Source organism: Marmota monax, unplaced genomic scaffold (genome assembly GCF_021218885.2).
Source record: "Marmota monax isolate L192 unplaced genomic scaffold, Marmota_monax_Labrador192_F-V1.1 WCK01_AAM20220418_F8-fsc00177, whole genome shotgun sequence".
In the NCBI taxonomy this organism is placed as follows: Eukaryota; Metazoa; Chordata; class Mammalia; order Rodentia; family Sciuridae; genus Marmota; species Marmota monax.
In genome coordinates, this window is record NW_026694922.1 from 289,683 (window position 1) to 310,988 (window position 21,306).

Here is a 21,306-nt window from a genome sequence, read left to right on the forward strand (position 1 = left end):
AGACCCTTTCCCTTTGTCTTTTATTCTTTACCACTGAACCACAAAAGACTACCACCCTGGGATACAGAAGTAACCCGTTTTGACCATCTGGTTCAGCATCTAGTTGCTAGCCTGGGAACTCAGGAAGTTCAACACACCCGAATTGCAAAGTAGTTCACACCATACATCTCCAGGTCCTGAGCTATCTTCAAGTACTCCATTTCAGCTTCATCCCTGTGAGGAGAATGGAAGACATTGTCACTGGAGCTAAGCGGCAAGGGTAGAGGGCAGGTACCCGCCAAGCTGAGCATTCTGAATCTGCCACTTCCCTGGCCCCATACTGGCAAAGTTCTTCTCAACCCTGAGTCTATTAAACACAGCAGAATTTCTCATCCCAGTAAAAACAGGAAAACAGATTCATTATGCTGTCTCTTGGCTTCAGTTTCACACTTTGACCTTGGTAAATGGTGACATTTGTCTCAAGTGATTCAAGTAAAGTACATGGGGGCTAGGGATGTAGCTTGGTGGTAGAGCACTTGCTTAGCATGCACAGAGCCCTGGCTTCAAGTCCCAGCATGTCAAAAAAAGAGAAATACATAGTAATGTTATCTTCTATCTTTAAATGGGTCTAGATATTCAAATTTTATTTAAGTTGTTGCCTTATCTTTGTGTACTTCCTTAACTTAGAAGGTTTTGGTAATGAACAACTCTTTCTGCAAGCCACCTGACAGCTACTTTCCTGATTTTATTTCTTGACGTATTGTTGGAGGTTAGGGCAAGAGCTATTGGGACTGTAAAACCCAAGCCAGGTCACCTCCTTCCAAGTTATAAGTCAAATTTAAAGGAAGCTCTTGAAGCAGCAATGACTTGCAGAAAACTCCCAACTAGGTAATGGTATTGAAATATTTTAACTGGAGTCTCCCTGTGACCTTGTCCTTTTCCCTCTTGCTCTGATCTCAAAATGCTCTCAAATGGATTTTAAAAATTCACCCTGAGAGAACGCCAAGTGTTGGCAAGCAGTTGGAGGAACCAGAAATCACACACACTCCTGATATAAATTGATACAATTACTTTGGGAAATTGACATTACTGTAACAGCAAAAACCAGGAGACAACTGAACAACCTCAATGTCCTTCAATAGTAGAATGGATAAATAATTTGTGGTGTATTAACACAGTGGTATTCTGCACAGCCATGAAAATGAGAAAATTATTGCCACATGCCACAAGCCCAAATCTTGCAATATGATGCTGAGTAAAAGAAATGAGGAACGAAAAATAGAAACTGATTGTATTTATCTAGAGTTTAAAATGGGCAATGCTGGGCTAGGGGTAAAGCTCAGTGACAGGGTGATTGCCTAGCATGCAAGAGGCCTTGAATTCAATCCCCAACACTGCAAAAAAATAAAATAAAATAAAATGGGCAATGCAAATCTATGGAGTTAGAAATCAGGGAATCAGTTACTTTTGGAGGAAAAGGAGAGTAGTTATGGGCTATTTCTTCTCGAGGGTAGATGGTGTTTTCACTTTGTGACAATTGATCAGGCAGTATACTTATAATTTGTCTACTTTTGGGTATTCATATAACATATTTTTAAAAGTAAAAAAAAAAAAAGACACATGATAGGAAGCTAATTTAAAGAAGAGATTAAAAAAATTTAAAGGCTAATGCAAAGACGATCAATTCCTACAGTGACCAGCGGAATGCTAATTTTAACAATATGAATTTTCACCTTTTAGTTTACAAAAATTATAGATTGATAAACTTTGTAAACTAAACAAGTGCTGAGTATAGACTGGAGTGGGCTGACTTGTTACCAACAGGAAAAGCCTTTTGGAAGGGCAATTTGGTGGTACCTTTTAAAACACAAAATGTTCACATCCTTTATCCAGCCATTTCCTTCTGAGAATCTATCCTTACACTACTCATACAATTGTGGAACAATATGAGCTAGGCACTTCAGAACTTTTTGTAAAAGTGAAAAACCTACAGATACTCCAAATGCCATCAATAGAGGGCTGGATGCAACAGCAGTGCCTATCTATACAATATAAATCTTAAAATTGAACTAAATTACCAGTGAATGCATTAGGTCTGTATATCCTGACAGGCAGTACATATGCCACTTGACACCAATGTGCTACAGAAAAGATGCACATGAAACTGAAGACTGACATGACTCTCAGCTCCCCCTTTGTCTTTATATACTTCAGTACTGTATTTTGTTCAACAGACCTGTCCTAGTTTTGCAGTTCTTTAAGGAAAAAAAAAAAGGCCATAAGAATGTAAACAATTAAGGGACCTTACCTGGCTCGGCCTCGGTGCTCTGCATACCAAGCTGTAATTCTCTCCTCCCACATTTCTGGAGTCATCTGATATAGATTTATTACCTACCCAAAGAGAGAAAAATAAAATCTACACACAGGGCTAGATGTGGTGGTGCAGACCTATACTCCCAATGATGCAGGAGGCTAGGGCAAGAGGGTCACGAGTTCACAGCCAGCCTCAGCAACTTAGCAAGGTCCTAAACAATTTAGTGAGATCCTGTCTTAAAATAAAAAATAAAATGGAGATGTAGCTCAGTGCAAAGCATCTCTGGATTCAATCCCCAGTACCAAAAAAAAAAAAAAAAAAAAAGTACAAAAATCAGAATCTATAGATAATATGATATAGGGACCAGAAATGTAGTTTATTTATAGTGTGTGCTTAGCATGTACAAGGCCCTAGGTTCCATTTCCAGAACCAAAATAAATATATAAATGAATAAATAGTTTTTAAAGATCTACACACAAAGTAAGTTTGGGTATTTTTGCCATTTTTATAATTATGCATCATTTTTACAAAATAGCAAAGCTATTTTTAAAAAGGCTGCACACAGGGAAGAGTCATACGCAGAAGTAGGTGTGTAAACAAGCAAAATTCAATTGGAGGAACAGCCTGGAAACTGCAGAACTCCTCAGGCCTCAGTGCACGCCGGGGCTGGCAGCAGCCCCCCTTTCCTGCCTGGGCTGTGTATCCCAGAGACCACCTCTGACAGTGAAGCAATGCTCACTAATCCTGTGCCTTTGTCTGCATGGAAGCCATCAAAGGACAGGCAAAGGCCAGGAAAGGTGAGAAGCAGACCTTTATTACCCACTGACAGATGAGTGGGGCCATAAAATCAGAAGCAGCCAAAGGGAAGGAGGGCCTGCTTCTGTGGCTAATGAACAAGATGAACAATGCTGAGGATTAAAAATCACAAGGCCCACCCCTACCTCACCTTTATCCACCCCTTGAGGCTGCAAACGGCTTAATTCCCACTGAACACAAACTGCTTCATACACCTTCCTGGAAATCAGTGCCACTCAATCACCTTTAAAGAAATCACCACACTAGAGAAACAGGCCATGCTCATCCCAGCAACACCAAACTAACCTTTGCTTTCTCATATACTTAACAGAGATGCCATTCTCTTTACTCAAGATTTATTCATTACAAAGTATTTAGGAAAATGCGCTTGCCATATACTGCCAACATTTCTTTAAATCATTTGGTTAGCTTTCTTTAAGACCACGTCTCTGCTATGTTTCCACAAAAAGAAAATTTGATTTCTTACCCTTTTTGGAAGCAATTCTTCTTGGGCCAAAAACCCCCGTTTGTGCACTGAGGGGTCGTAGTCACCATACTGAAAGGAGAAGAAAGGAGAGCAGGTGATTGAGATTCTAAAGACTACTGCCATTTCTGAACAGGGCTCTACTTAGTCTTATTCCCTTCTCCCAGCTCCCGGGAGCAATTCAATTCCGATGACAAGTCAAGATTGCAACCTTGCTAGTTTGTTATCCTTGAATGAAAATACAAAGCTGATTATATCTATGAACACAGTTGCAAAATCCCTCAAGGCGATGGATGGGCATGTGCTAATAAGAATGTGACATTTGTATGGAAATGTAGTCATGTTTTCTAACTCTGGAAGAAAGCAGTCACTTCTAAAATGTTAGTTTTTAAATGGAAACAACAAAACACAACTGTGAAAGTTGTGATTAGCAAGGTGTGATAAGAGTCTTACCTACAAATGCTTCTAAGTGGCTGGTAATTGGAGCCAATTGCTAGGTGGGAGCTGGGAATAATGCAGACAATACTTTTAATACCTTTCACTCAAGGCTCAGAAAAATGCTTTGGAAAAATCTGATGTTAACACTGTCATTCCTACTGTACAAAGAAACAAGTAAAAGGTTAACTGATTTTGCAAAAGCTGCACAGCAAGTCACTACTGGGGCTGGAAATAGGTCCTGCATTTTAATTTATTCCTCCAGGGACAATGACTTAGAAATTTGTTCTCTACTTAAAAAAGGAAAAAAGTGTTCTTTTCTTTATTAGAAAATTTAAGCCTGATCAGAAAGTCATCAAAAATGAAACAAGGGGGCTGGAGATGTAGTTGATGGAGTACTTGCCCTGCAGCACGTAGGAGATGCTGGGTTCGATTCTCAGCATCACCTAAAAACAAAACAAAACAAACCAACCTAGAGAGAACCCAGGTTTCTCCCTACTTCTAAAAGGCCCAGAGACATAAAAAGCCCTAACAGTATGGTTCTTTACTAGTATTTCAGAGGTAGCTGCAGAATACAAGTAAGAGGCTATGCATACTTAAGTTTTCACCCCAGCTCTTTCACTTGGTAGCTAGACGAACTTAGAAAACTTTCTCTTCCGTAAAATGGGGATATCTTACAGGACTCTTGTTTGGATTAAATGAAATAATATCTGTAAAGTTTTAAAAACCATCTTTGACACATACAACCAGATGTCAAAGATCTCAGGCCCCTCCAAGACTGTTTTCCTATTGTTCAAATGAGAACACTGGCCTTGGAGGATCTAGAAGGGAGCTCTGGAGTATTGCCACTGTGGTTTTAAGTAAGGTGCCCTCTATCCAAACCTCAGCTTCCTTATCTGTAAAGGAACGGGTGTAAAAGCACCTAGCAACGAGGGTGAAGTTAAGCAGTACAGGCAAGCCTTTAGCTCAGTGCCTGGCTCCTGGTGGAAGTCAGCTATGATTATTATTGGTATCCTCTGCATTATTTAGGTTATCACCTGTCACTGTTTGCCTCCCCAGTTTTTGAAGGCATCTGATGCCAAAGAAAGCCCTATTAGTTGCATTTCCAAACCTCTCAATAATGCCCACCAAACTTGAATGCAAAAGTAAGCAGATATGCAAAGTTAAAGTTGTAAATTCAGGTTCTTGCAAGATTAACGGTCCCCATTATTAAATTATACCAAGCTCCCAGCTATTCCACTGATCAAATATATTACAGCTGAGCAATGCAGAGGTAGCAAAGACTGCTGCAAGGACTACTCCACTGGACTAACTCCACTCACAACATTAAAGCCACCTTGATGTATGTGCCTGCTCTTAAATGTCTCTTTAAAAAACAAAGGGGGAAACAATCCTGAAATTGTAGCAGTGGTGAATATAAAAAAGTCAAATCACTCTATGGATGGAGATGGCAATTCCTCATCCTTTTATGTAACAGATGCATTCTGATAATATATCCAGGGTGAATTTACTGTGAGGGTAAGAAGTTGAGATTTCAGCTCTCTGTACCTGCATGGGTCTCTGCCTAATTTTAAGAGTCATGATTTGGTATTCTTTATTAAAGAAAAGTCCCTAAATTATATAAACTTCAGGTCTACAATACCTGGATCTACACCTGATATAAAATAATTGAACTTAAATTCAAGAAGGGAGCACACCATTTAAAGGACTCTTGGGGCATTTAATTTTTTTTTTTTCTTTTTGTGGTGCTGGAGATCAAACCCAGGACCTCACACATGGTAGGCAAGCACTCTGCCAATGAGCTTCATCCCCAGCCCCTATAGTCTTAAGTGGGACTCTTTATGGATATTAAATGATTTCCTATATTTTTATGTATGTAAAATCAGGTTGTTGTAAGGGACAGATGAGGCAGGGTACCGAAGATAGCAGGAAACAGTTTTATTTGGCTGCAGTCAGGTTCAGAGGGCACAGCTTTCTCTGTAATCAATTAATCCCCTGAACCCCAAGTTCAGGTAGTTTCAGAATTTTATACCCAGCTTGTAAGGGGAGGGGCTCAGAAGTTCACAATCTGCAGAAGTTCACATAAAAACAGCTTTTTCTTTCACTATTCTGGGCAAGTTAACCCTTCAAGGACAACACCTGAGAAGGGGAGAGCTAGACAAAATGGACAAAAGATCAATACCTTTTTTTTCCTCCCCCTGCCAGCTGTTATCATGGAGCCCAACTGGTAACTTTGCTTACCTTAGAAATGTAGGTATCTCTGTGAAGTTCCAGCTCAAGGCCAGAGGCCTTGCTAAAGGATCTTTTTTTTTTTTTTTTTTTTTTAAATCACATTTTGCATTTGCAAACAACTTCTTACAAACTACTATCCTGGATAAATGTTTGTGAAAAACAAGTAAAGGGACGTTCAGCACTTGGAGTGCTGATTTCTTCCAGACCAGTGGCCAAATAAAATGGAGCAATAGGAAAATTAGGAAGTTTACCTACACTGAACTCTTTTGTAGAGACTCTTTTGCTGATAGTCCTAAAATCAATTATGGTGAAGATTTCTGGAGAAGCTTAGTTAAGATTTTCTGTGGAAGAGGGGGTGCCACTACAAGGTTGAATATTCTGACCAGGATTTCACAAAACATAAAGATTTGCTTAAGGAATATATAGAAAAATGGATCCCTATCACTAAAAGTCACTAAATTCCAGATGGATTAAAGACTTAAACCTATAAATGAAAATCCATAAAAACATCAGAACAAAATAGAGAGCATGTATATAATAATGGTTGGTGAAACCATTCTATGTGACTCCAAACAACAACAAAAGACATATGTGATATGTAAAACAGACAAAAGGTTGATACCTGCAACAGATGGTGCTTCAATAAATCAATCAGAAAAAGGTAAGCAATACAGTAGAAAAAGGTACAAGTCATAAACAGTTGATTCACAAATAAAAGAAACACAAATGGTCAGTAAATCTATGAAAAGATTATCAACCCAGATGACAATCGAGGAAGTACAAATTTTTTAAAATCTTTTTTTCTTTCAGGCTTAGTGGTACACTCCTGTACTCCTAGCACCTCAGAAGGCTGAAGCAAGAAGGTCACAATTCAAGGCCAGTTTTAGCAACTTAATGAGACTCTGTCTCAAAACAAAGAGTAATTTTAAAAAGAGGAGTGGGGGGCTGGGGATATATAGCTCAGTTGGTACAGTGCTTGCCTCATATGCACAAGGCCCTGGGTTCAATCCGCAGCACCACAGGGGGGAGAAAAGGAGGGGCAGGGAATGTCACTCAGTGATAGAGCACCCCTAGGTTCAATTCCCAGTACCACATTAAAAAAAAAAAATCTAGTTTCCTATCAGATTAGCAAAAATTTAAAAGACTGATAGCATCTACTATTGGAAAGGATGTGCAAAAACCCGTCATCTAATGCACTATTGCTGAAAGTATTCTTTCAGAGAGTAAGTTCAAATTTGAAGTTTTTAAAATTTTTATCTATTTGAAGCTTTTGAAATAAAATCTACATACGTAAAATTTACCATATTAAGTGAATGATTCAATGGTTTTTAGTATATTCAGAATGTTGTATAACATTCACTAATTCCAGAACATTACCATCACCCTCAAAACTGAAATCCCATACCCACTAGCAGTAATTCCTAAATTTCTAACTCCTCCCGCCCCCTACAACCACTAAATCTACTTTCTGTCTCTGTGGATTTGCTTAGTATAGACATTTCATTTAAATGAAGTCATATGATATGTGGCCTTTTTGTTGGGCTTCTTTAACTTAGCCTTACTTAAATTTTAAATGTTCTTATCCTTCAATTCGGTTGTGCCATTTCTTTTGGTATTTATCATAACAGAATATTAGTAATATATGCCCAAAAGGGAAAAATACAAGGATGTTCACTGCACCTGTTTAAATAAATAAATAAATAAACAAACAAACAAAACAAAAAACCCCACGAAGATACCTTTAAATAATCCACAGTTCCTCCCTTTCATGATATACTGTACAGTAGGTAAAAAATAAGGCAAGGGCTTTGGCTGTGGCTCAGTGGGAGAGCACTCACCTAACATGTGTGAGGCACTGGGTTCAATTCTCAGCATCACATAAAAATAAATAAATAAAATAAAGGCATTGTGTTCAACTAAAAAAAAAAAAAAAAAGAATAGGCAGGTCTATCTGTTCTGACAGTTTTAAATGAAAAGGAGCCACGTATTGTATGATTTCATTTATATGAAATGCCCAGAACAGGCAAGTTCACAGGGACAAAAAAGCAGATTAGCAGTTATCAGGGTACAGGGGTGGGAGGGAAGCGGTTAGGGGAACCTGCTAGTGGCCGTGGGATTTCTTCTGGGGGTGATGGAAACATTCTGGAATTAGGCATTACTAATAATATCAAACACCTTTTTATTGTATTTATGGGCCATTCTTACTTTCTTTTCTATAAGACCCCTATTCACATGCTTCATGCCCATTATCTTTTTCCTATAAACGTAAGACTTCTTTGTATTTAGGTAGACTTTTTTTTTTGTCAATTCTATTAAATTCTACTTCTAGAAATTTGCCTTACATTTATACACAATGGAGTATTACTCTGCATTAAAAAATGACAAAATCATAGAATTTGCAGGGAAATGGATGGCACTAGAGCAGATTATGCTAAGTGAAGCTAGCCAATCCCTAAAAAACAAATGCCAAATGTCTTCTTTGATATAAGGAGAGTAACTAAGAACAGAGTAGGGACGAAGAACATGAGAAGAAGATTAACATTAAACTGGGATGAGAGGTGGGAGGGAAAGGGAGAGAGAAGGGAAATTGCATGGAAATGGAAGGAGACCCTCAGGGTTATACAAAATTTCATACAAGAGGAAGTGAGGGGAAAGGGGAAAATAATACAAGGGGGAGAAATGAATGACAGTACAGGGGGTAGAGAGAGAAGAGGGGAGGGGAGGGGAAGGGGTGGGGATAGGAGAGGATAGGAAAGGCAGCAGAATACAACAGACACTAGTATGGCAATATGTAAATCAATGGATGTGTAACTGATGTGATTCTGCAATCTGTATACGGGGTAAAAATGGGAGTTCATAACCCACTTGAATCAAAGTGTGAAATATGATATATCAAGAACTATGTAATGTTTTGAACAACCAACAATAAAAAAAAATAAAAAATAAAAAGAAATTTGCCTTAAAGGGGGGAAAAAAACTTTTGTGCATGCATATGAGGAACAATGTAGGAAGATTTTCAGCAAAGCACTGTTTATAATAGGGTAAAAGTAGAAACAATCTACCTCTTCTTGGTGGATATAAAAAAAACATGTTTATTTACGAATGGTACCAAATAGCAGTTCAAATCAAGGAGCTACACCTACACATACAACATGGATACATCTCAAAATCCAGGCTGAATGGGGACAATATATCAATTTGTAAAAGGATATGCAGAGTATAGCACCACTTAATCAACTTTTACCTCCTATGTATTTTTAAGTCAATCTGTTCCTATCCAACCAACCATTGCCCACTTTAATTCAATCTCACTGTGTCAATACTGGGAAATTTAGGCTCTGTCAAAAAAATAAATCCTTCACAGGCTCTGAGGCACCCGTAGGATAAAATTAAGACCTTTTATGATCTGTTCCTCTAGAGATATCTCCAGCCTCAATCTATGCCAGTCTCTACCTATACTCAGTGTTCTAACTGACTTGCATTTTGGCACTAATCATATTAAAGATAAAAAGGAAAATTAAGCCTCCTCTCCCACCATTCTTTTCTTCCTTCAGAATGTGAAAAGTCTGCATGTAGCACCAGAAGCCTTATAAATCACATACCATTCTCTTCCAAAGTCATTTTTAATTAGGACATATTTCAAACCCTAAATTATCAATATAAAATCCAACAGGTGTTTTAAACATTGCAAGATGGTGGTGTCGTGTGACTGGACCAAAGAAATCCTTCCCATACTTTTGATTCCAGCATAACTCAACTCCAACCAAGAAATATGGTTCTTGTTAAAACTGAACCAGGTGATTAATATTTCTATTCATACCTTGAGAGGAATTGTTTCTTTATGCTTTAGAATCAACTGTGTCTATATCATTCAAATAGCTGAAATACTATAATGAATACATTTGTGCATAATTACATTCCATGTGTTAATGAGCTCAGTTCGCTTTCCCCTCCATACTTCGAAAGTTCCTTTCTGCTTCAGAAAGGTTGTGAAAGAAAACAAGCTGCATACTGGGGGAACCAGTATGACTTAATGAAAAGCTTGTGATCACATAAATGAAACTACAATTAGTGAAAGGCAATGTCTGATCTCCATAGACCTTCCTCTCACTAGACAGTGAAGGATGAGAGCAAAGTGCTAATTCAGGCAGCTGGAACACCAACGTCCCCAACCCAGCTCCTCTCGGCTTAAAATCCTTTCCATCAAGAAATGGGCAATAGCCAAGCATGGTGGCGCATGCTATAATCCCAGCAGCTTGGGAGGCTGATGCAGAAGGATCATGAGTTCAAAGCCAGCCTCAGCAAAATCGAGGTACTAAGCAACTCAGTGAGTCCCTGTCTCTAAATAAAATACAAAATAGGGCTTGGGGATTTGGCTCAGTGGTTGAGTTCTCCTGAGTTCAATCACTGGTGTCCCTCCCAGCCAAAAAAGAAATGGGTATAGGACTGGGGTGTAGCTAAGTGGTAGAGTGCTTGCCTAGCATACACAATGCCTGGGGTTCAATCCCCAGCACTGCAAAAAAAAAAAAAAAGAAGAAGAAACAAACAAAAGAAAGAGAAAAATAGATGGGCTATACCCTCTGTAAAACAGAATTAACTTAAAAGTATTGTGACTTTGGACAAATCATCAATATTTTCCGAGCCTTAAATTCTTCATCAGCAAAACAGGCACAATACTCTCTAGCTTGGCTTCCAGAAAAGACTACATTGAGTAATTTGCAAAATATTCTTGTTTCAGCACTTTGGCAAATGCCACAAGCCAGGCATGGCGGCACACGCATATAATCCCAGCTATTCTGGAGGCTGAAGCAGAAGGATCACAAGTTTGAGGTCAGCTTGGGCAACTTAATGAGACCCTGTCTCAGAAAAATTAGAAGGACTTTTTTGTAGCCCAAAATGAAAAATAAAAAGAGTAGCCCTGGGTTCAATCCTCAGTACTACAAATAAACAAACAGAACAACAACAACAAAAAGCCCAGTATGAACATGTAAAGTCTTATTAATATTATAATCAGATATATCTCCTTTTAATATTAAACAGCTCCTAGAAACTGGAAGCATGCTACAGTGAGAATTTCCCCAGTGCAGATTTAAGCCATAGATTACCTTTATTTGTAAGATCCTTAAAATTTACACCGGAAAAAATAGTTAGAACATCCTCCTCCATATGAACCACATATGCTGTCTGTGAATCACTTTCATCTCCAAATTAGTAGAATCCAAATTAGTAGGGCTTTCCTACAGTGAAATCTGTTTAAGCAAACATCTGCTGGTTCCCAGAAAAGTGATTTTTTCCCCCCACAGGTGGCCTTTGAATTTGTGGCCTAAAATCCATATTAAGAAAATATAGCCTTTGTGACCAAGGTAGTGTCCTTGAAAGCTTGGGTCTCCCCTAAACTAGAGCAAAAATGTACAAAAGAGGACTCCACTCTGGGCCAGGCAGTGCCCAGATTTAATGAAAGTGACAATGACTGCTTCATCACTGTTGGGGCGATACTGATTGAAAGGACACATTTTTCCTGTTACTAATATTCTTGATCAAAGCATAAAAGGAAGCATATGTTTTAGTTGAATCAAGGCCCATTTTCTGTTTTCTCAATTACTCATTTTTCAGAGAAGTGGAATAGGGGAGGCACAAAATGCAATCCCAAAGCCATGAATTCTGTCCTTAGCATTACCCAAGATTGTGTGAATGACCTTGGGCAAATCACAAAGGGCAGATAGTGCTTCAGCGCCTACATCTTTAACAGTCAACAAACCCCCTCCCTCAGGCCTGGTGAATGCTCAGCAAATATTCCACGAGTCATCATATGATGAAGCTGTGTTTCTATTGGTGTGATCGTCAAGACAACATACAGCCTTCCCCCACTCACCCACTCAAATGACAGACCAGTTACTTCCTGGCTTTGATCTGAAATTGTACCAAGCTACCCAAAAAAAGTGAGCGAAGAAGAATGTCATATTGATTTTTCTAACACAACAGGGGTGGCTTTACAGATACCTGTAATGAAAAAGGAAAATAACTGAAAAGATTATGCTTTACAATCACAAGTCATCAGTGTCTGAGGACATCTTATACTTCAGTGAAAGGCAGGAAGCTGGGAGACTAGGAGAAGGTGGTATGTGAGTGAAATGGGAAATCTGAGGGACATGAAGTACCCTGGGCTAACTCTCTTGTTGGTCTTAAAAAAATAGAACGGAGGGCTGGGGATGTGGCTCAAGCGGTAACGCGCTTGCCTGGCATGCGCGGGGCCCTGGATTCGATCCTCAGCAACACATAAAAATAAAAAAAATAAAGATGTTGTGTCCACCAAAAACTAAAAAAAATATTAAAAATTTCTCTCTCTCTCTCTCTCTCTCTCTCTCTCTCTTTAAAAAAAAAAAAAAAGAATAGAAGGGACAAAAACCCAAGATGGGCCAGGGTTGTGGCTCAATGGCAGAGCAGTTAGAAGATTAAAAAGACACACCACGTGTGAGGCATTGGGTTGGATCCTCAGCACCACATAAAAATAAATAAGATAAAGGTGTTGTGACCATCTACAACTAAAAAATAACATTAAAACAAAACAACAGGGGCTGGGGTTGTGGCTCAGCGGTAAAGCACTCACCTAGCACATGCGAGGCCCTGGGTTCGATCCTTAGCACCACATAAAAATAAATAAACAAAATAAAGGTATTGTGTCCAATTAAGAAATAAATATTAAAAAAAAAAAAAAAAAGAAAAGAAAAGAAACACAGACTTGGTGATGTTCCTCTCCTATCTCTCCTGGTCTGTAGTGAGTGAATGAAAGTGAATGATTCTCAGCTAGCTGGACAGCTCCACAGGCAGAGTCTAGCCACACAATCAGTGCGCATGCCCCTGAGAGGTGAAGAAGGCAGGGCTGTGTGTGAGGGTGTGGCGGGGTGCCTCCACATAGGACAGCTGGCTTTTAGAAGATGGAGGGAGAATCTGGGCTCTTTTGACCTAAAGGCCACGTTTGGTCATAACTAGAGATCGTAAATTCATTTTTCCTGGTTAATAAATAGAGGTTGGTGTGGTGAATGTAATGACCCACATGTGCATAATGAAATTTCACAGAAAATTTATCTTTCTGAATGAATTCCCGTAGAATGAATTCTATTTCATTAGAAGGATACACTTATCATTTGTACATACAAACACACATATGCCCACATACAGAAATTAGGACAGTGACAATGGATTCCACTAATCCACAAGTCTTAGGACATCTCACTTCCTAGGACAAGTCTTTGTTGAGAAAATCCAAAGAACCAGAAGATAGGAGCCATCCTGTGACACAAGTTAATGTCCAGGAAGTTGCATTTTTCTTCTTTGAGCCTACCTTGGCCTGGACAGCATAAGAAGCCAGGAGCACAGAAGCCTCAGGAGGGCAGTAGATCTTTTCCTCTAAAATCTGCTTCTTCACCTAAAAGGGGCAATGAGGGAGACATGAGACTGTGCGCAAGGAAGTGAGTCGCGCAGGCTGGTCACAGCAGATGGCTGCAGGGTGTTCTAAATGAAGGCTGTCAAGGCAGCCTGTTAATGATTTTCTGACAAAGGGGACAATTTTTTTTTTTTAACTGCTACAGACCACTTGAGAGTTCAGTCACTGAGAAGTTACTGCTAAGATGGCTACACATAAACACCCCCTCATCTTGGACTGGGGGATGCGGCTCAGTGGTAGAACACTTGCCTAGCAATGGGTTTGATTCCCAACACTGTAAAAAAAAATAAATAAATAAACAATACTCATCTCTTCAAGATCAAGGCTGAAGAGTAAATGTGATCTTCATGGTTATTACAGAGACTGACATCTGGGCTGTGGCAGAGAGGTGTGAACTAGAGAAGCGTCAGGAGCCCTCTGAGGATGACTACAGCCTAGGTCTCTGCTGAGCACTCAGAGCATGGAGGAAATGAAGTCTACTTTTAAGTCTAAAGACAAAAGCTACCAAGGCAATGAGTTATGACTGCAGAAAAAAACATCACTTTCAATGTGCTGCTCTAAGGAAAAAGGAAGCAATAAAATTTGATCGATTCAACACTTTTAAGTACACGTGAGGTTCAGGAAATATAATTCCTAAGCCATAGTGTTGAATTAACATATTTCATTGCACTTAATTTCTTGGAATGGTGCAGTGTATGATCCTGACACAAAAGCAAGAAAACTGCATGATGCGGGGCACACTAAAATAAACACAAAAGGAAAGCCAACTCTTTTTACAGATGTCAACAGTCACCAGATTCATAAAAGTAGTAAATTTTGCCTTGTTCTGTTACAAAAACACCCTAACATTTCAATGAAGGAAAATCAAACTAAAGTCATACGAGGGATAGATTCTGCTTCCAAGCACTTACAGGAATGCCATTTCTATAACATTAAGACATTCAGGGACCTTGGAGGTCTTTATGTGGCTTCATTCACACAAAGAAATTCTTTCCAGGTTTTAAAACTCATTTTATATTCTTACAAAGAAAATGAAACCTGAGCTGTTTTGAAGCAGTGCAACTTTTCAAATCCTTGGATTCTTTTCAAAGGAAAAAGAAAAAGAAGTCACACTACAGAAAAACTGAAAGGGCTATCTTTTGACTTGAAAATACTGGAAAGAAATCTGACACATACTCTGTGCGTGTGTGTGTGTGTGTGTACGTGTTTGTGTGCATGCGCACATGCACATGAGAAGACCTTTTGGTAAAAGAAATTATTTAGGGGGCTTATTACATTTCACTTAATATTTACCAAACACAATATTCTGAGGCTCAAATTAATTACAAGGATGCTGTGACAGACCACATGTCTACTTCTGGAGAAATCATATAATTAACAACCTTGCTGTAATCTTAACGTCACTGTCAGTGTGCACCTTTGGTCACACAGGCAGCCCTGGTGCCAATCACTGCAACTAGCCACAAAATCAGGGAGGTGCTCTGGCCACAAGTAAGCACACAGGCAAAACTGACAAGATTTCCATCATCCTCTAATTCCCCTCCCCATCCCCCTAGAGGGTCAATAACCTATAATTACGTATCTCCTAATTTCTTCAATTTGGATGAGTGATTACTTAGGAATGCCTACTGAACACTTGATGACTTTTGCTTTTAAGGGGCTTACACTCCAACAAGGAAGCAAAGGAGCAAGCAGACAATTATAGAACAAGATAGCATGAAGCAGAAAGCTGGAAGTATCACAGGCACGAGACAAATCAAGCATCACCAGCATTTTGAAGTTCTGTCTTAATGAGATCAGATTTTGAGCTAGGGAAGAACTACTGCTTTATAAGCCTCTCTCTTTAGACTTTCTTTGCACTTTCAAGTTAGCTTGAAACAAACAGGACCCATCTTCTGGGAGGTTTTAGGTTAGGCAGCTGCTTCTATCCATGCTTCATCATCACACCTTTGCAATTTCATCTGACACCAATTCTCATCGCTCAGGTATAGTTCTATTTTGAAGATTTTTTTCCATTACAGACCCAAAGGGACTGACGCTCTAGAGGCAGAACATTTTTGCAATGTGGAGGCGTTTGTGGTCAACTCTGAGAGGTTCACTCAGGATGCCTCTGCAACCACAGAGAGGGTGGGGGGTATTCTCTCAGAATTTAGGGGGTAGCACGGGCTGGTATACCTGCAAGAAGAATAAGTGTTGTGTGATCTCCTGAACCAGCTCCTCCTCAGCATTCTCAGGATAAAATTTGGCCAGGAAGTGAAAGGTGACCGGCTCCTCCTTTGAAACATCATGATCCAGCACCTGCAGAATTGCAAAGCAGAAGACACACGTATTGTGTCAGCCCTCTTCTTCCTGTGCTACCAAAGAACTTTTTGCAGGGAGAGTATACAATTTTTTCCCTGTTAATTTCTTTATATTCCTCACAAGTGTTGATTCCCCAGCTGGAAGCATTCACAGAGCCATCCACATGAGGAAATACCTTCCTCACACAGGGTTTCTGAACCAAACTAATCAATACCCTAAAAGGTGAGTGAAGCTAAGATGAAGGTTCAAATGTTCTCGAGGCCACAGGAAAAAAACCTAGAAATATAATTCAAAGGTCTTGGCCACTGTCTTTTATGGGAGACTGAAATGTTTTTACATTTTTCTGAAGTAGTGAAATGTCCCTTTGTTCTTTTTCCTTATTGCCCACCTACATAACATAGATCCAATTGGAATACACCTTAGAGATGATGAACTAGATTTTTGCGACACCATTTAAATGTTAACTGAACAACAGAAGTGAAACGTGTCCACAGAACAATCCTTTGTTTCTAGGACCCTCCAGAGATGCCCCACAAAATGCTTGCAGTGCAGTCAGTAAGCCACTGCCTTTAATCTTCTAACAATTCCATCCACCCCCTGAAAAGCTTGAACCATCTGCTCTCCAGAGTGAATTTCATTTCAGGACATAAACATGCCATGTGACAGGCTACCAGGCTCCATTAACATGTGTCATAATTTATTTCCTTTGAGCAGCGGTTCCATGGCTCCTGATGCCCTCAATCTAATATCCGTTTGGCCAACACTCAGGTATGATTTAAAATTCACTTTGCTGAGAATCATAAAAACATATGGAAAGTTTTGCTGTCTCTGACACATAACTCTCCTTACTCCTGCCCAAATTATAGGGGACAGTGGCCAGTAACTCAAAATCAACCTGATCTAGGATACCTTCACTGACACTGGCACTTCACAGAACTCAGATCATGAAGAATAACCATTTGAAATTTACAACCAGCAGGGATTTCAATGTGAAGACTTGAGATTACCCTGTACATATATAAACACAATTTGAACACTTCAGCTTAGGATCACACTGGTAAAAGACAGAAGGCTTCCATCATTTATCATAACATGAAGTATGTAATAACTTCAGGCAGGCAATTGCAGAGGGTACCAATTAGGGTAAGAATTAGACACTGACTTATTTAAAGATTCAGGTGTCTTTTTACGAGTGACAGACAAAAGCACTTGGTCCTGTTCCCCAATCATCTTCATAGTTAGGTGGGCAGGTAAATATATAAGTGTGTCTTTATGTGAACATATGAGCCCATGCAGAGGGCAGTTCCTCTAAGCAATATCCATTTTCAAGCCATTTTAAAATTAGTAGGAGCCCAGACTGCACGTGCCCCAGAGAATCCCAAGAACAAATGGGTACTGTTCCTTCACCACAGGCACAGGCGCGTCCTTTATTCCTTGGATCACATTAATGATTAATTCAAGTTGGGCCATGGTGTTCTCAAAAAGACTTAAAAATCCCCTTAAGAACATGAGCCCCAAGAGAATCTTTCAAAGACATGAATCGTTGGGTTTTTTTTTTTTTTTAAGTATAAGATAGTAGTCATTTTTATTCATAAAGCCTGCCTCCTGGCTCAATAAATTGAAGGACATAAAGCTGGAAGCAATCGGGCTGGGGACAACAAGCAAAGAAGCCAGGACTTGCAAGGGTTGAACCCCAGTGAACTCCACTTGCCTAGGACAGGCTGGGGAAGGGTAAGGCACAGCACTTCTGGGACCTGGTCTCTGCACCACTCAGTTCAGGAACTTGACCCCCTTTCTACCATGTAGCCATGAAGTCCTGATGATGAACAAATAAGCTAAGCATTTGCTCAGGGTAAAATCCGGAAAGCACACATCTGCCCCACTGATTTTGTGCAGTTCCAAGCCCAACCTTCTTGTCCATTTTGAGCCAGGCCACGGTGTCCTTGATTGTGTACTGTAGTCCAAAAAACCAGGTTTCCCGCAGCCCCAGAGTCCGGCACACCAAATCAAACAGGTCCTTCCCTTTCCATTTCACCTGCAATATAACAAACCAACAGGGAAGGATGTTGTGAGCAAGAATCATAACCTACTCGCCTACAAAACGGTTCTCTGCACTCTCTACTGATACTAAGATGGCTGATGAGCATTGAATTCCTAAATAATTTTAAAGCTTCCCACACAAAACCATGAGTGGGAAAATACCAATTAGAGCTTAATGGCTTAATCACTGCAGAGCATACACAATACCTCCCTTGGACACTTCCTTACAGATCTTAATATCCCCAAAGCTGCTAATTTAGGAAACCTGGTAAATAAGCATCCTCATTTAGGAGAGCTGAGCCTCCTGAGTTAACCCAGGGAGATGGCCAGCGTCTGAGACATCAATTCCCTTGAGATTTTGTTGTTGCTTTTTAAAAAATCATTCTGCCCTTTGATAAAAGACTAGTGGGGTGTGTGTGTGTGTGTGTGTGTGTGTGTGTGTGTTTAACTTAAATATTCGTTTTACTAGAAGTTTTTTAAATATAGGGGAGGAAGTTGCAATCAAAGTCATAAATCATGGGAAAAAAGAACCATGAGAGATTAGCCAGTCCAGTCACAGGTTTCCTATCATAGATGCTCAACTGGGCTAAAGGCAAAGTAACTCATCCATAGTCAACAGAGCAATTTCAAACTCTTGGTATCTGAGCCTAGGTGACAGACATCCATATACTATGGTGTGTTTACCCTAGAGACTCACTTTCAAAAGAACCTGAGCTGGACACAGTGGCATATGCCTGTAATCCCAGCAGCTTGGGAGGCTGAGACAGAAGGATCGTTGAGTTCAAAGCCAAACTCAGCAAAAGCGAGGCACTAAGTAACTCAGTGAGACCTTGTATCTAAATAAAATACAAAATAGAGTTTGGGGATTTGGGGATGTAGCTCAGTGGTTGAGTGCCCCTGAGTTAAAACAAAACAAAACAAAAAAAGACCTGAAGCAAAAGCTGCTAAGGGGAAAAGAATGTCTAGCAGCTTAGTAAATGTTGCCACCTAGTGGCTTTGCCATTAAGTCTCCCAGGATGTTCCCATACTACCCCCTCAGCTACCACTTGCCAGATTCCTGCCCCATCACCTCCCAAGTTATCAGTTGAACATAGAAATACACGCTTAGTTGCAGGTATGAACACCTGAGGCACATCACAGAAACAGCAGTCATAGAGTAATCCTGAGACTCAAATGCAAGGTCGCCAAACATGGAAAGAATGAGACCACTTGATTACAAAAGCCTCTGAACTTCTACCCTCATTGGAAATCTCCAAAGTCCTGGCACACTGAAGATGCATGATGAAAAAGGAATGGGGAACATGTAGGTTTTAGAGACTTATTAGAAAAAAGAAAAAAACAAGAAGGAAAAAATATCTGATTGACTTTTTGCTAAAACCTAGTTCCACAGGGGAATTTTCAAGTAGGATTTCTGTTTTTAATAGCTGTGAATGAGGGCTGGGGTTGTGGCTCAGTGGTAGAGCATTTGCCTAGCATGCATGAGGCACAGCATTCAATCCTCAACACCATATAAAAATAAAATAAAAAATTGTATCCACCTACAACTAAAATATAAATGTTTAAAAAAATAGCTGTGAATGAATGGTGGGTTCCCCACAGGTACTCAAAAGGAGAGGCCATCTCTTCTCTGTGTTACATTCCAGCATTCCAAGTCAGCAACCCAGATGGCAGATACCAAGACCACAGCAGACAAGTGCTTGAGTTGCAGTGGGCTTCTTTCTTTCTTTTTTTTTTTTTTGCGCGGGAGGGCTGGGGAGGGCACTGGGGATCGAACTCGGGAGCACTGGACCACTGAGCCACACCCCCAGCCCTATTTGTAATTTATTTAGAGAGAGTTGCTTAGTGCCTCGCTGTTGCTGAGGCTGGCTTTGAACTCGCGATCCTCCTGCCTCAGCCTCCCGAGCCACTGGGATTACAGGTGTGCCCCACTGCATCCAGCTAATTTTGTTCTTCACTAGGGCTTTTTCTCCTATCTTTCTCTGACTATAGTAGAGTCCCTGGTATACAACAAAGATTATTAAGATTAACAAAGTCCTTAGAGATTATTTTGAATAAAATAAAATAAATAAAATCACGAGTTTTATTTTTAAAAGATTATAGTCTTTCCCCATTTATAATGCTGAACAATGGCCACACCCATTGCCCCATCTGACAACTGGACAAAGGGTTTTTAATTCACAGCAGGTTTTAATTCCTACAGGCAGACTTCACTGAAGAAACGTTATTTTGGAAAACTGGAAGCTTCAGGATGCCGATTATCCTCTTGTCTCTATTTTAAGCAGCACACAGTATATAAATCATAAATGCCTACCTTGCTACAAGATAATGTACCACTAAAGAGCAGGCATTAATGTGGAGAAGTTAAACACCCATGGGCCAAGAGGATCAAGGTAATGATTCCCAACATGCCTTTACTTACAGCCACAGCCAGGGCTGGGTTTTGGCACGAAGGGGCTGTCTGCAAGTGGGATGGGCAATGCACTGGAAGAAAAGCTGCCAAGGGAAGATGAGTGAATTTCCTGACTTGGGAGTTTAAATCCTCAAACATAATATCATATTAATGCAGTTTTCCTGCATTCCCTTCTACTTCTTTGTTTTTTGTTTGTTTTGTTTTTGTTTATTTTTAATTTTTTTTAATTGTAGATGGACACAATATCTTTTTTTTTTTAATTTGTTTTCATTTTTATGTGGTGCCAGGGATCAAACCCAGTGCCTCACTCATGCTAGGCAAGCGCTGTACCACTGAGCCACAACCCGGCCCCTACTTCGGCCCTTACTTCTTCGTTTTTTGGGTTTTTTTTAATATTTATTTTTTAGTTTTTGGAGGACACAACATCTTTGTTTGTATGTGGTGCTGAGGATCGAACCTGGGCCACACGCATGCCAGGCGCTTGAGCCACATCCCCAGCCCCTACTTCTTCGTTTTTAAAATGCAAAACTATCTTTGTTGAATGCAAAGACAATGTCTTTGCCCCCATGGAGCTTGCAATAAAGTGAGGAGGAGGGAAAGAATTTTCATAACAATTCAGAACTGCCCTACTTAGGGGGGTTTCCTACTTATATTTTTAACTTTGGTGTGAAGAATCTCAGACTGTCAGAGTTGAAAATGAGCCTGAGTAGTTAACTATCACAGACCCAGCCCCTTTTGTACAAATAAGGGAACTGAGCCACAGATTATTTGGCAGGCTGACAAAAGCAGGCCCTGGCCTTTTTCAGGGTGACTCAAAGTAGGCAAACCCCCAGTCCCTCAAGCACCTCTTTCCCTATTCTGTGGTCCTCCTT

The 21,306-nt window shown here is 39.9% G+C and overlaps 1 protein-coding gene across 4 annotated transcripts in view; it reads right to left on the bottom strand.

Annotated features, from left to right (window-relative positions):
• The window catches only part of Nf2 (NF2, moesin-ezrin-radixin like (MERLIN) tumor suppressor), a 94,712-nt gene that overhangs the window by 39,422 nt on the left and 33,984 nt on the right, over nucleotides 1–21,306 (bottom strand). For all 4 annotated transcript variants that reach the window (XR_006847951.2, XM_046427248.2, XM_046427249.2 and 1 more), the window contains exons 2-7: nucleotides 17,894–18,019; nucleotides 15,859–15,981; nucleotides 13,582–13,665; nucleotides 3,576–3,644; nucleotides 2,288–2,370; nucleotides 138–213 (exon numbers count right to left, since the gene is read on the bottom strand). Coding sequence is in view for 3 of the 4 variants with exons in the window: in XM_046427248.2 (XP_046283204.1) it covers nucleotides 138–213; nucleotides 2,288–2,370; nucleotides 3,576–3,644; nucleotides 13,582–13,665; nucleotides 15,859–15,981; nucleotides 17,894–18,019 (561 nt within the window). In the remaining variant the exon portion in view is untranslated. The remainder of the gene's footprint in view (nucleotides 1–137; nucleotides 214–2,287; nucleotides 2,371–3,575; nucleotides 3,645–13,581; nucleotides 13,666–15,858; nucleotides 15,982–17,893; nucleotides 18,020–21,306) is intronic.